The 14,953-nt window shown below is 28.3% G+C and overlaps 1 protein-coding gene across 3 annotated transcripts; it reads right to left on the minus strand.

The window, feature by feature from the left end:
• Nucleotides 1–260: 260 nt before the first annotated feature.
• LOC18052636 lies at nucleotides 261–3,729 on the minus strand. Of its 3 annotated transcripts, none has more exons than XM_024191490.1 (6): nucleotides 2,668–3,729; nucleotides 2,328–2,548; nucleotides 1,881–2,097; nucleotides 1,250–1,335; nucleotides 855–946; nucleotides 261–725 (listed from the first exon to the last, which is right to left on the minus strand). In XM_024191490.1, exons 1-6 carry the CDS (start codon nucleotides 2,731–2,733, stop codon nucleotides 484–486), a joined length of 924 nt encoding a protein of 307 aa, XP_024047258.1. In that variant the 5' UTR covers nucleotides 2,734–3,729; the 3' UTR covers nucleotides 261–483. The 3 variants fall into 3 exon arrangements, with proteins under 3 accessions (XP_024047258.1, XP_006447333.1, XP_006447334.2); XM_006447270.2 differs by having other exon boundaries at nucleotides 2,644–3,728; XM_006447271.2 differs by having other exon boundaries at nucleotides 618–725; nucleotides 1,222–1,335; nucleotides 2,644–3,729.
• Nucleotides 3,730–14,953: the final 11,224 nt, after the last annotated feature.

Genomic DNA, 14,953 nt, shown 5'->3' on the forward strand with positions numbered 1-14,953 from the left:
TGCAGTTTCATTATGGAAATATTTTAGGTCCAAATGAGTCTGGATTGCACACGTGTAATGTTTCAACAGATTATTATCCAGTATAATGGATTTTCCAAAAACTTCCAATCATTTTTTTTTCAGTGGCTATTTTTTTCATTATAATCAAGTATTACACAATCCACAGAAGTTCATAGTTGAAGAGCTTTTCTTATAAGTTCATCCCTGTCAACATCACCTATTTATCCACATAAAGAACATTAATCGCCGGGAACAAAGCGGCAAAAACCGAGGGAGTTATCTCACAACTCTCTCGTACTCAGATTTCATACAAGCATTGGCCATAAAATATGCCTATCAATGAAGCATGACAATGAAAATAATCAGCTGCAAACCTCAATTCAAGGCCTATAAACATTCTGTCCAAGCACAAAGCCAAAAACCCAAAAAGAGGCTTTTAGTGATGAATCATCATTTTCATGGAAACTCTTCAGGTAGTGGCTCTTAGCCACGCCTGATCCCCACGAAGTAGTTGAAGTCATGGTGCTGGACCCTTAGTTGCTTTAGCCACGAATCTGCTACGCTCAAAAGTGACACCAGCCTTTCTTGGTCCCGACCACAATTGCCCGAGACCCACACATTCCCTTGCATCTTGTAAGTGGCCAAGCCAAATGGAGGAAGAGATATCCCTTCCCCTTCCTTTCGCTTCCTTTCATCATTCTCAATGTCATCATCAAGGTCCATGTCTATACAGAGATAAAACAACCAGAACAAAAGTTTTGGAAGCAGATGAAGTATGAATATAAAACTTTCTAAGAAAATGAAAGCAGATATATGAAAAAAGCCGATTGAATTAATAATGGACAGCAAAGTACCTTGAAAAGACGATGAAAGAGTATGGTAAGTGAGGAAGCAAGTGGACAAATCCTTTATTGTCCTTCCCATGGGAATATGATATATAGGATACCTGCATTTGATTCGCATTCATACAACTCATCAATGACATGATATACGTGTTAACTGTTAATATATTATGATCATAGGAAAATCATGTCACTTGTTTGATTTCAGAAATGGAACTCTACAGAGATCCTAAAGCCATCAGTTTTAATTTGTCCTATGTGTTGGATTATCTGCAGTAGAGCTGAATTGCAAACTAAAAAATTCATTACTTGTGAAATATAGACTGTCAGTTATATTTAGCTTGTGGGGTTATTAATTACTTTTCGAGAATGAACGTACAGTCAGAGAAATAGAGAAATAGAGATACCAAGCAACTGCCATCCAACTAGCTGGTGAAAGATCAACATTCCTCAATGACATCAACCCGGGATATCTTCGAGCCAATCCTGTAATCTGAAAGTAAAGAACCAATAAAGTATCTATGGAATCAGCATCTTTCATAGTGAAAAGGGGCACAAAGAATATAGAGTATAATGGTCAATTACAAATTCTGTCTTAATATTCTTCCTCAAAGCACAGTAAAAGATAATAGATATTGTCAGATCAAAGGCAAGAACAGATGCTTAATAAAAAAATCATAAACTTAAGAAAGGACAAGATGAATCTGAATAATTTTAAGCAAACTAGTGAGTCCAGAAATGAGAGAATATTAACAAATCGACAACGCAAACTACAAAAAAACTAGAAAGAAAAAAAGAAGTTTATAGTTTCATGCCCAAAAGTCAAAAGATCCATTCTATCTTTACTAGATGCTTATCATGAAAAGGATTTCAGATTATTCTAACCAATCCACAGATGCTATAATCACTCCAATAAGTTCTTTAATTGATCGATCTTCATGTAAGGAAAACAAGATGTATAACAAATTTATAAGTAAAAAACAGCATAAAGCTACAAGCAAGCTTGCATTATAGACTTAAGAAACTAAGAAAAAGTACCTTATCCATGAGAGGAACTCTTCCGTAAGGAGTAGATCTCTCAAAATACTGGAAATAAAGGTAGCCCAATCTATCATTGAGATGCAAAAGATTGTCTTGATCACACCCTCCTTCCTCAGATGAGCATCCATCCCATCTCCATAATTTGTCCATCTCGCTCTCTTCACTACATGAATCACTAAACAAATCTCTTGTTTCACCATCATCAGTCTCTTCTCTGGAAAACAAAAAACAAAGATTCCTCCATTACTTCCCCAGTTACACAACTTGTACGCAGAAGCCCCAAATGATATCACTTGATCAATCAAACTCTAAAGCACATAATTTCAGCAGCTTTGATGTAAATTTATTCGAATTCAATAAATCCATATCTTCAAGAATTCAACAATGCAATCAATGAAAAAGATAATACTTCAAAAGAAAAACTAACACAACTAAAACAATTACCTTAACCCATTCACACAAGAACTGCTGGTGAATATTTGAATTGCAGAAAGATAAGGCACATAATACTGAACCAAGGTTTCGCCGTTGCCCAAAACAATTGGAACTCCAGCACCATATGCACTCCATTCATCATAACAATTCCATAAATCACCCAATGTAAAGTACTCAACCTTTTCCCTCTCCCATGGATGCCATAAACTGTTAAGGTCCCTCATCTCAGTCTGCAACACACAAAAAGCAACAATCACATAACAAAATTAACATTTAACAACCCAAAATTGAAAAAACAAAGAATTCAATATATAATCAAACAAACCTTGGGAAGGAATTGCGAACGTACTATTGGTGTGGTGCAATGGAGGAAGCAGTCGAGGTTTGATTGCGTTGACCCTTTGTCAAGAAACATTATTGCAACAGAAAAATGTGAGAGAAAGAGAGAGAGGGATAGAGAAAAATTTTCTCTCCCCAAGCTTTGATCACAGAGCAGAGGAAAGAAAAATAACAAAGAAAGGGCAAAACAGAGGGAGAGAGAAATTGTCGGGATTTCGATTAGATTAGATAAAAAAAAAAAAAATGGAAATGCAAATTTTGTCTACAAACGTTTTCTATTTTTCGACGTTAGGACAGCTAAATTTACGGACCCTTTAAAACAAACTAAAATCAACACAACAAGACAGAAAAAATATATATATACATGCAAAATTTCTCTGTGTTTCTGAATTCCTCTGTTCAAATTTCAATACACATTTTTTTTTTCGATTGTCTAATTCAGTGTGAAAAGGGAGAGAAAAGAAATGAAACGATAAGTAATCGTTTTTCAAGTTTCTTCTTCTTCTTCTTCTTCTTTTTTTCGTTTAAACTTGAAGGAAACTCAAGCCTGCTCTGCTTTGATCAATATTGAAGAAACAAGTCTATTTTCATTCAACGTTAACCCTTGAAGTTAAATCAATAACCCACGAAGCAAAACACGAAGAATTTAAGGAGAGACACAGAATTGAAGCAGAATTTATAACGGAAGAAAGGGAGAGAAAGTTTTGAGAGAGAATAGATTTAAAAAAAAAAATTCTTTCAACGGAAACCCTTGTTTTCTGGGAAAAAGACTCAGTGAATGGTTTTCTATTTTGAGTTTCGCGTAAGAAAACGAGACGATTTTCTAACTGAAAATGTAAAGCAATCAACTTTCCCGGTTAGAAAAGGCAGAGCAAACAAGAACTGGCTTGTGAAGAGAAAATGAAAAAATGGTTAAAATTGAAACAGAACAGAGCAAATATCAAAACTGTCCCCAATTGAAACATAGTATTTTGGTTTCTAGAAAGGGCAATGAAAAAAACACGGAGACTGATTGTTTTTAAACAATTTTTTTTTTCTCTCACTGAGTCTTAATCTTTTGAGTAAGATGGACAATAACATAATTTTTTTTTAATTTATTGTTCTTTATATTTTTGGAGAAGATTTAATGTGACTGGGTCCATTGCCGTCAAGGCAAGTAGATTAGGATCTTTGAATTTTCTGTTAACGAGGCAACGACTGATAATTGAAAATAGTGAAAAGCTACGTGGAAAATCGAAACTCCATAATCCCCATTCATTAACCATTAATTTAAGATGAGTAGTAGTAAGTTTCGCAAATTTTTGTCCAAAAAAAATATTTATCAAATATTAAATTATTTTATATGCTCTATAAAAAAATTTTAAAATATGTGATGGTGTCATTAGTAATTACAGATTTTTTTTCTTTTACTAAGCAATTAAAGATGACAATTTTCTTGCTCGAACTGATCTATTAATTTTTAAATAATTTCATTTGATTTGTCATCTAAATTTGAATATTTAAAAAAAGTCAGGAGATGAAAATTGATTTAGACATTGTATATTCTCTTCATCTTTTATAAAAATTATATCTATATAAATAATGAGTTAAAATTAAAATGGAGAATGAAAATCACAATAATTTATTTATTTAAACCGTAGAAATCAAAATCAAAATGAATCGTATTCTCATTTATGTGTTTATTTGTTACAAATTATCAGAATGCTAAAATTGTATAATTTTCCACTAACAAAACAAATAAATAAATATTTTAAAGGGAAATATATGTATGTTTATTATAACATTGAGTGTAATACTATAATTTTTTTAATTAACTACTTCTTGTTGTTGTTATTTTCATTAAAACAATTATAAAAATATCATAATAATATACTATTAATATTGTTTAATATTTAAATAAAAAATTAATATTTAATTTTTTTAAGGGTAAAATAATTAATTTATTCTCTATTCTCATTCTTCATTTTCATTTCCACCTCCACAAGCAAATGAGATTCATGTGCTTATTTGCATATATAGTGGGACCACCAAACACTCTTATTCTCATTCTACAATTACTTTTGTAGTAGCAAACACACAAAATGGCAATGATTCCTCATTCCCACTCCCTAATCTAAAAAGTAAACACACCAGTATTCTTATAATTTAAGCATTCGATGGAAAGGAAGTCAATAAAAATTAATAAATATGAGCACCAGACAGTATTTAAACTATGGAATATGATATCTTTGGTGTATCATAGTTACATGCTTATAGCCACCAACTCAACTGAGGAGTTGTTTGTAGCCAATAAGAATTTGATATAAAAAAAAAAAAAGAGTTGAAAGGTACTTTTAGGTCCTTGTTTTTTATATTAAATGTATGGAGGTTTTGATATATTCTGAATTATGACACTATAATCTATACATTTTTAAAGATTGACTAAAAATTTCTATCATTGTTGTTCATCCAACAACCTTAAGAAGATGAGTTCTGCACTTTCACATGCAATTAAATGGTAAGAATTTAATCAATTATTTATTTACAGGAAGTCGTAAGAATTGATCTAGAAACAACAATTAAATAGATTAGTTGATTTGAAATTGTCAATTCTATAATTTTTTTGTTCTTAGAACTTGTCACAAACAAAATTATTAATTTTTTCAATCACACAAAAGGGATCTACTGCTACTACTTCTATAAAATGATAATTACCATTATCAAAAACTAGAAAATAGAACCGCCTTTCGTGCGGCTTTAAAAAAAAATTTAGTATTATCTTTTTTTCTTACTTTGCACTTGATGAAATTGATAAAAAATTTGAATTGATTTTTTTTTAAAGATGACACAGTCTTATAAAACTAAAGTTATTTATGAAAGTTAATTATTTTTTGGGAAATTATCAGTCATATACCCTTAAACGATACCCGTATCAAACGTGTGTGAACACTTTTGAAGTGTACCACTTGTATACCCTAAGTTGATAAAACACTTCTTCTGTCCACCAATCCATTAACTTCTGTTTGCAAACGCTGACATCATAAGGGTAATTTAGTCTTTTAAGATTGACGAAACTTTGATTTTAAAAAAACAACATGCCATCCTATTTATCTAGTAAAAAATGACATGTCATATGATATATATTGATAAAAATGACTTGTCATCCTATTTATCGGATAATTATTAATAATTGATTAAAAAAACTACTTTACAATCTAATATACTCCTCCAAGCTCCAACTTGAAATTTTTATGGTATAATATGTATAATTATAAATAATACGTTGTTAATAATTTTGTATAGTATAATATGGATATTTTTTATAGATAATTGTTAATAGGAAAATTATCATTTGTATACCCTTAATTTACTCCATTATAAAAAATACTACAACACTTTGAGAGTGTATCAATCGTCCACCCTAAGTTGACAAAATGTATCAGCTGACCACCAAACCATTAGTTGCCATTTAAGTATGATGACGTCAAAAGGATAATTTGGTCTTTTCATATGATAAAGTGATAATTTAAGGGTATACAAGTGATAAAAAGAGAATTTAAGGCCATAAAGTGATAATTTTCAAGGGTAAAATCGTCAATTCACTATAATTCTGTTAACTTTCAAACGACAACTAACGGTTTGGTAGTCGGCTGATACATTTTGTCAACTAAGGGTAGACGATTGATACACCCTCAAAGTGTTGTAGTTTTTTTGATAATAGAGTAAATATAGGGTATACGAATGATAATTTCCCTTGTTAATAATATGTAACATTAATAATTCATTTTTTAATATAAAAAATGTATTATTAATAACAAAATAAAAAAATTGTGTATTGAAAATTTACGTTAATTTTTTGGGTAAATTTATCTTTTTACCTTATTTTGAGTTTCAAGGGTAAAATGGTCAATTTGCCACAATTCTGTTAACTTTCTAATAGAATTTAATGGATTGGTAGACAGTAGAAGTGTTTTGTCAACTTAGGGTATACGAGTGATAAAATTAAAAAATATTCACATACGTTTGATACGAGTATCATTTAAGGGTATATGGCTGATAATTCCCTTTATTTTTTTGTTAACTTTAAAAATATATATTAATGTGTATAGTTAAGTGTATACAACATTTTCATCAATAAAAATTATGTTCACACTAATAAATTCTCCATTCTTCTTGGTATTAATAGACTCCCACATCCTACAAAGCTTAACACTTATCATCCAACTATCTTTATCATTATTCAACTCATAAAGAAAAGAGTATTCCATGACGCACACTATACTAAAAATTTAAATAAGTCAAAAAATAAAAACACAAGAACATTTCTAAAGAGGATATTGGTTAAATAATAAAAAAATACAAACATAATAAATTTTAAATACTTAATGTTTATAAAGTTTGAAGTAGCCAAAAGACACTAAACAAAAGGTTGCATAATTAAATATGAGATTAGACATTAAAATTAGGCCCTAGTGGCATTGATGAGGAAAGATGAAGGAACCTTCCTTTTCATATTAATTAATTGATGTATTTTAAACCACTAAAGTTTAGTTGTTGGTTTAATAAAATAAATGAATGTTTAAAAACTTATAATTAATTATTATTAATGGTTACATATTGTTGAATTTAAATAGAAAGAGAAAGAGACATGTAATCTTTTGTAATCTAATAATTATTTTTTATTTATTTTCTATTTTTAATATTTTGTAATGTAATTATTTTTTAATCTCAACCAATATATTAGATAATAGAGAATATAAAAAGATGAAAAATAATGATGCCACAAATCTTAACTACTTAATATTTATAAAGTTTGAAGAAACTAAAAGACACTAAACAAAAGGTTGCATAATTAAATATGAGATTATGAAATTAAAATTAGGCCCTAATGGCATTATTAAGGGAAGATAAAGGAACTTCCCTTCCTATATTAATTAATTGATGTATTTAAGCCACTAAAGTTTAATTGTTAGCATAATAAAATAAATGAATGTTTCAAGAGTTATAAATAATTATTATTAATGGTTACATATTATTGAATTTAAATAGAAAGAGGAAGAGACATGTAATCTTTTGTAATCTAATAATTATTTTTTATTTTTAATATTTTGTAATGTAATTATTTTTTTAATCTCAGTCAATTTATTAGATAATAGAAAATACAAGAAGATGAGAAATAGTGATGCCACATCACCTCCTCTAACCCTAGCTTTATATATATACTAGAAAATAGAACTGTATTTCACGCGGCTTTGAAAAAAAAAATTTAGTATTATCTTTTTTTTTTTACTTTACACTTGATGAAACTGATAAAAAATATGAATTGATTTTTTTTTAAGATGAGGCAGCCTTATAAAAAATAAAAAAACTATTAGCCAGCAATACAAATAAATAAGCAACGCAAGATAAAGAAATAAATTAGAGGATTTATTATAGAGTGATTTTATTCCTTCCCATTGTGTGTATACAAAACCAAAAGATGAGCTCCCCCTTTATAGTTACATAATCCCTCCTTGAAATTATGGAAAATTATGGATCTAATTCCTTGTGAGATAATGGGAGTTATAGGGAAGCTAAAGGTTGCTAATGAGAGATAGTTGAGAGACTAAGAGATATATGTTATGAAAATCTGCATTTATTTTAATAAATTCATAACACTCCCCCTTGGATGTTCATTACAAAGAATATGCCTTATTAAAATCTTTACATAATTGTTATTATATAGTAACAATCAAATTAATTATGAGAAGATGAAAAACCAAATCTAAAAGAAAATTTCTCTATTTATTAGATAATAGAGAATATACAAAGATGAGAAATGGTGATGCCACATCACCTCCTCAAGTCCCAGCTTTATATATATATAGATATAGATATAGATATTATTATTGTTATTGCTATTGTTATTGTTATTGTATTGTAATTGTTGTTATTGTTGTTGTTGTTATAAATAATGACAATAATTAGCTAAAGTCAGTTTATAAACTTATAATAATTCATTCTGACTCCAAGATAAGTTAAATAAATCAATGGGAATATAGTTCATTTCGATTCTGATTCCCATAACTAAAATAAACAATTTATTCTGATTCTCATTCCAATTCTCACAACTAAAGTAAACAATTTATTTTGATTCCACTTCATTCTGGTTCCAGCCAATTCTGATTCCAACTCATTCCGATTCCAGCTCATTTCGATTACTAATTAGTAAACACACCTAAAGCCAATGAGATTTTACAAAAGTGGATTCATAATCTAAAACATTCATGGTGTGTTTACTTCCTATTGGGGAATCAAAATTCAGGCTGACCCAAAACCAACCAAATCATATGCAACAAATTCGACTTGACCGTCTATGGAAACAAACTAGTCTCACCACCATTTGTATACCAAATCAAAAAGCCTCACTCTTACCATAGTCAAATTTACCCAGATAAAATCCCTTTATCAACAACCACCCTAATTTGAAGTAGATTGAAATGTCAGAGTTATCATAAAAATAATATAATAAGGGACCAACTAAATTGACTAAATCAAAATTCAAATATATTTACATATATATAAGAGTAAAAGCTCGTTTAGTCCCTATATTTTGAGGTTAGTGTCTGTTTAGTCCTTATATTTTTAAAAATACCTCAAAGCATCCCTACCATTAAATTATTGACACTCTTGCCATTACCTTTTTTTCTTTTTGACTTATTTTTATAATATCACCCTATTACAATAATGTTTATTTTATTAGACATTATTTAAAAGAAAAAAATTAAATTATCAGTTTAACACTAATAAAATAAAATAAAAAATATATTAATTTTTGTGGAATACTCTGTTGAGGAGTTAAATATTAATTTTTCTAAAAAAATGATAATTTATTTTTTACAAAATTAATTTTTTTTGACACACATGAGCTTCCACAAAAATTAATATATATCTTTTTGTTTTATTTTATTTTTGGTTTACTTTGATAATCTAATTTTTTATTAATATCCAAAAAAGAAACGTTAATGTAAGAGTATAATATTGTAAAACCAAGTTAAAAAGAATAAAAAATAATGGCACAAGTGTCAATATTTAACAGTATGGACGTTTTGAGGTATTCTTAAAAATATAGGGACTAAATAAATACTAATCTCATAATATAAAGACTAAACATGCTTTTATCCTATATATAATTGAAGTTAATTTCTAATCCCTCCATAAATAGTATCGTTCAGTTCGCTCACTTACCTTTTATAAGAGACTAAATTAGGATAACGTTTTAAAGGAAACATTCGTCATTAATGTGTTGTTATTGCCACGATTGTTGTCTATGTGATGATTGCCCATAAATAAAATGTATTAATCCATGCATGTGCTTCCACTTCTGTAGTGTCTAGCCAAAATAAAACTCAAACCTACATTAATGTAAATTAATAATTGAACATCACATCTCAAGTGCTTAAAAACAATTAATAGATACTTTAAAAAGCAAATTTCAATAAAATAACATATAAAAATGAGAAATATTACATTTTTAATAGTCTAATTCGGGGTTTGTTATCAAACGTATTTTCTGAGTGTTAAGTCCTGTGACTTGTGAACTTTGAATTTAATTAGCTCGACTTAACACACTAACATCATAAACATACGTTCATAAAAAAAATGTACCAATAACATTTCATATTAATATTTATAATATAATAAAATGTGGGACATTTAACTATCTAACTATTTTCAAAATTTAATTTTTTTTAAAAAGACTACAATATAAAATTTCTTACAATGATAACTACATACACTTATTTTGGACTGAATTACCCTTAAAACAAAACTCAAGCCTATCAAAAGGTATGCCATCAAAGCCAAAGCAGCATAGGGTAGCCACAAGCCGTGCATACAACTTTGTAGGTTCCCAACTAGTAAGGATGGCAATTTGTAGGCCAAGCCTGAGTCTGACCGATCGCAAAAATAAAAGGGCCAACCCAAAAAAAAGTTTGATCATTTAAATTTTGACCCAACGAAATTCAGGTCAGGGTCGGGTCGGGCTTTTATCCAAGCCCCAGTTCTATAATTTTTAAGATTTTTTTATATTTAAGTAATTTAAATTTAAAAAATGAACATAACCTCCCTTTTATATTAAAACTTAATATAAACATAAAAATTACTTAAGGTCTCAACCATATAATTATATAAATAATAAAATAAACATAATTCAAAATCATATCTTATAAAATTATACAAATAAAATCATGTTTTTAATTTTTAATTTTAAATTTCAGGTTGACCAGTTAGGTCTTGAATCCTAACCTAAATTTTAATCAAGCCCGACTTGAAATCCTCAAATTTAGGTTAAACCCCAAAAAATTAAGGTTCGGTCAATCGAGCCAAAATTTGAGACGACTTTTTTTCCATGCATACCAACTAGTCTCCTTTCCTATGCTAAATCAACAACCTTTGAATCCCTCATTTTTCGTGGAACTCGACCATCAGCCAATAAATGCAGTAAGCTATGATGTCCTATCAATATTGAATAAAACCAGAAATTCCCAATCGCGTCATTTATTCTCTCTCCATCATTTTGTTTAGATTAAATCTTGTTTAATGGTTTGGTAGAGTTTTTTTTCCTTTTTTTTTGAAATAGACGAGCATTATAATCATACTAGGAAATAGAATAGCGCTTCGCGCTGCTTTGAAAAAAGAATTTAATATTATCATTTTTTCTTACTTTGCACTTGATGAAAATGATAAAAAAATATTAATTATTTTTTTTAAAGATGAAACAGCCTTATAAAACTAATGTTATTTACGAAAGTTAATTATTTTTTTGTTAACTTTAAAAATATATATTAATATGTATAGTGTAAATGTGCAGACCTTATACATTTTTGTAGTTGTTGATAAGTTCCAAATTATATTCAACTTGCGAATCTGTTAGAACTTTTATATCTCTTTTTTCAAACCAACTCCAACGATCTCAATATCACACACACCACATAAACTTCCGACAACATCTGTAATATTATGGAAAAATAACATAAACATGTTAAAACATAAGGATCAATAATTTCTAATATACACTTAAAGATTAACAAACATTAATAATTAAAAAAATGTCTAAGATGATTGTGTTATCATTCACACGTATATCAATCAAATTCGGAGATATGAATTGGAATCTATTGATCGAAATCTTAACAGTTTCTTCTTCTAACCTCTTAAGCGAAATTATAACCAAGAAAACAATCTTATACTAATTTGAAAGTGGTCTGTACTTACCAGTAGTTGAAACAACTTTCAAATTCTTGACACTGTACAAAGAACCATCACTCAACATGTGCATAAACCTTGTCATTAAATTTTTCCTAATTGTTTCATGCATTAGAGTTTCCTACGAAAAAGAAAAACATGCTACATTAAGTGTAAAACAATTGGTAAAAAAATTAGAGAAAACAATGGGAGAATGAAGATTTTATACAACATTTTCATCAATAAAAATCATGTTCACACTAATCAATTCTCAATTCTTCTTGGTATTAATAGATTCCCACATCCTAAAAAGCCTAACCCTTATAATCCAACTATCTTTATCATTGTTCAACTCATGAAGAAAAGAGTATTCTATGAAGCACACAATACTAAAAATTCAAATAAGTCAAAAAATAAAAACACAAGAATATTTCTAAAGAAAATATTAGTTAAATATTAAAAAAAATTCAGACATAACAAATCTTAAATACTTAATGTTTATAGAGTTTGAAGAAGCCAAAAGACGCTAAACAAAAGGTTGCATAATTAAATATGAGATTATAGCATTAAAATTAGGCTCTAGTGGCATGGGTGAGGGAAGATGAAGGAACATTCCTTCCTATGTTAATTAGTTGATGTATTTTAAACCATTAAAATTTAGTTGTTAGCTTAATAAAATAAATGAATGTTTCAAGACTTATAATTAATTATTATTAATAGTTACATATTGTTGAATTTAAATAGAAAGAGGAAGAGACATGTAATCTTTTATAATCTAGTAATTATTTTCTATTTTTAATATTTTGTAATGTAAATATTTATTAATCTCAACCAGATAATAGAGAATATAAAAAGATGAGAAATAATGATGATACAAATCTTAAATATTTAATGTTTATAAAGTTTGAAGAAGTCAAAATGCACTAAACAAAAGGTTGTATAATTAAATACTAGATTATGACATTAAAATTAGGCGCTAATGGCATTGTTGAGGGAAGATAAAAGAACCTTCCTTCCTATATTAATTAATTGATGTATTTTAAGCCACTAAAGTTTAATTGTTGACATAATAAAATAAATGAATGTTTCAAAACTTATAATTAATTATTATTAATGGTTACATATTATTGAATTTAAATAGAAAGAGGAAGAGACATGTAATCTTTTGTAATCTAATAATTATTTTCTATTTTTAATATTTTATAATGTAATTATTTTTTAATCTCAACCAATTTATTAGATAATAAAAAATATTAGAAGATGATAAATAGTGATGGCACATCACCTCTTATAGTTCTAACTTTATATAAATATATAGATTGGACATGATAATTGACAAATTTCTTCCAAAACAGTGTTCGTTGACTGTGGCAAATGTTTGTTAAAATGCCTCTAAAATTATCATTTGTTGTTTTTCTGTTCAATTTGCTAGCATTCTATGTGAGATTCAGTCACAAGCAGGAGATAAGCGGCGGCCGATGGTGTCATTGCCCAGACGATACGCCTCAATGTTTCAATTGATTAATAGAAACTTGAGAAAGTGATTTTTTTTTTTAAAATTGAAAAATGAAAAGTGGTTACATCCATAAATTTTCCAAAATTGATACGTATTGAAACTAGTATTTGTTATTTTGATACTTTGGTAATTTACTATAAAGAAAAGGAAAACTAGTCAAGAGTCGTGCGGTTGCCGCGCGAACGTAACAGTAAAGTATCAAAATAAAATATGACATCGTAAGAGGTCTGAAAATTTCATTGCGTTAATAAAATACTTCAAATTTTAAAACTACGCAATGAAAGGACGGGTACTCAGAAAGAGACACGTGGATGCCCAGCAGCACGGCAAATGTAGATGATAGTGTGTGGAGAGCTCAATTTTGATTTTTTATGAGTTTTTAATGAAGTTGCGGGACCCTCCACTTTTGACCATTTCTTAATTTTACTTGCGTTGTGAGTTAATTTAATACGAATACGTGTCAGGCTCTTATTCTAAGAGCTTTGCTTTGCGCCCGCAGTCCTCTAATGAGAGGCTAACACCTGATAAGATCCCTTATCATACTATAATATCTTTAAACGTGTCCTAAACCCAAAACATGGGTCTTGCTAGCCTGCGGGAAAACGTTGTTAACAAAAAAATGATTTGACCACTAGAGTTTGTGGAGATCGCCACGTGTTCAATAAATTTATGGTTAAAAACCGAAAATTGGAATTGCTGGTTTGCATCTACTAGAAAAGCAAAATCATACCAATTTTCAGGCCCCTTTGAAATTCTTATGAAACCACATTTAATTATTTTATAGAACTTAATTTTTTTAAAATTACGAAAAAGGACAAGACATTATTATAGAGTTAATTAAATGTTTGTTCTGCATAATTTTTTACAATAAAATTAGGTAACCTGTTACTTGTTTGTCTCAAAATTATTTTAATTTTATGGAAAAATTAATTTTATCATACATTAGGATGTAAAGATGGGAGGGTTCAAAATTTGTTGCTGTGAAAATTGTTTAATTTAGTTAAATTCATAATAGTCCTTTATGTAATTTCCTCTAGTAATAGAATTATGATAAAAAAAAGGGTTTTATAAGGGTTTTAAAGGATTGTGAAAACCATTATTCATTATAAAATGTGCTAGAGTGAGGTTAGAGTTAAGCTTTGGACACCCTTCAAAATTTCTCAACCTCTTATAAAAATTGAAAAATTTTATGTGGGGGCTATTTAAAAAAATAAAAAAGGGTGCGGCTATTTATATTTTAAAAATTACTTAAAAATACTCTTTTACTTTGTATACTTATAATTAATTTTAAAAAATTAAGTTCTATTTTGAACACTAGGTAAAATTCTAAAAATATTATTACTTAAACTATCTAAATTAACTAACTTAACATTTATTTTTTTATTTAAAATCTGAATGGGTCTAAATTTCACTAAAATTTTAAAAGGTCTGAATGCATATGTCTAAATGACATGTTTATTTTTATTTTTTTAATATCTGAATGTAAGTATTAATTTGTTTATTTTTTTAAAAAATTAGAATATAATATTTTGACATTTACCTTATAAATGTTATGAATGGTCATGTTTATTTGTTA

This window comes from Citrus clementina, unplaced genomic scaffold, assembly GCF_000493195.1.
Source record: "Citrus clementina cultivar Clemenules unplaced genomic scaffold, Citrus_clementina_v1.0 scaffold_2, whole genome shotgun sequence".
Lineage (NCBI taxonomy): Eukaryota > Viridiplantae > Streptophyta > Magnoliopsida > Sapindales > Rutaceae > Citrus > Citrus x clementina.

Bases quoted from the DNA above. Each gene is read 5' to 3' on its own strand.
- LOC18052636 (XM_006447270.2), bottom strand. From the start codon at position 2,733: ATGTTTCTTGACAAAGGGTCAACGCAATCAAACCTCGACTGCTTCCTC. The intron at 1,336-1,880 runs GTACTTTTTCTT...CTTTACTTTCAG, and splicing joins GAGTTCCTCTCATGGATAAG to ATTACAGGATTGGCTCGAAG. The intron at 726-854 runs GTACTTTGCTGT...ATCTCTGTATAG, and splicing joins TCTTTCATCGTCTTTTCAAG to ACATGGACCTTGATGATGAC.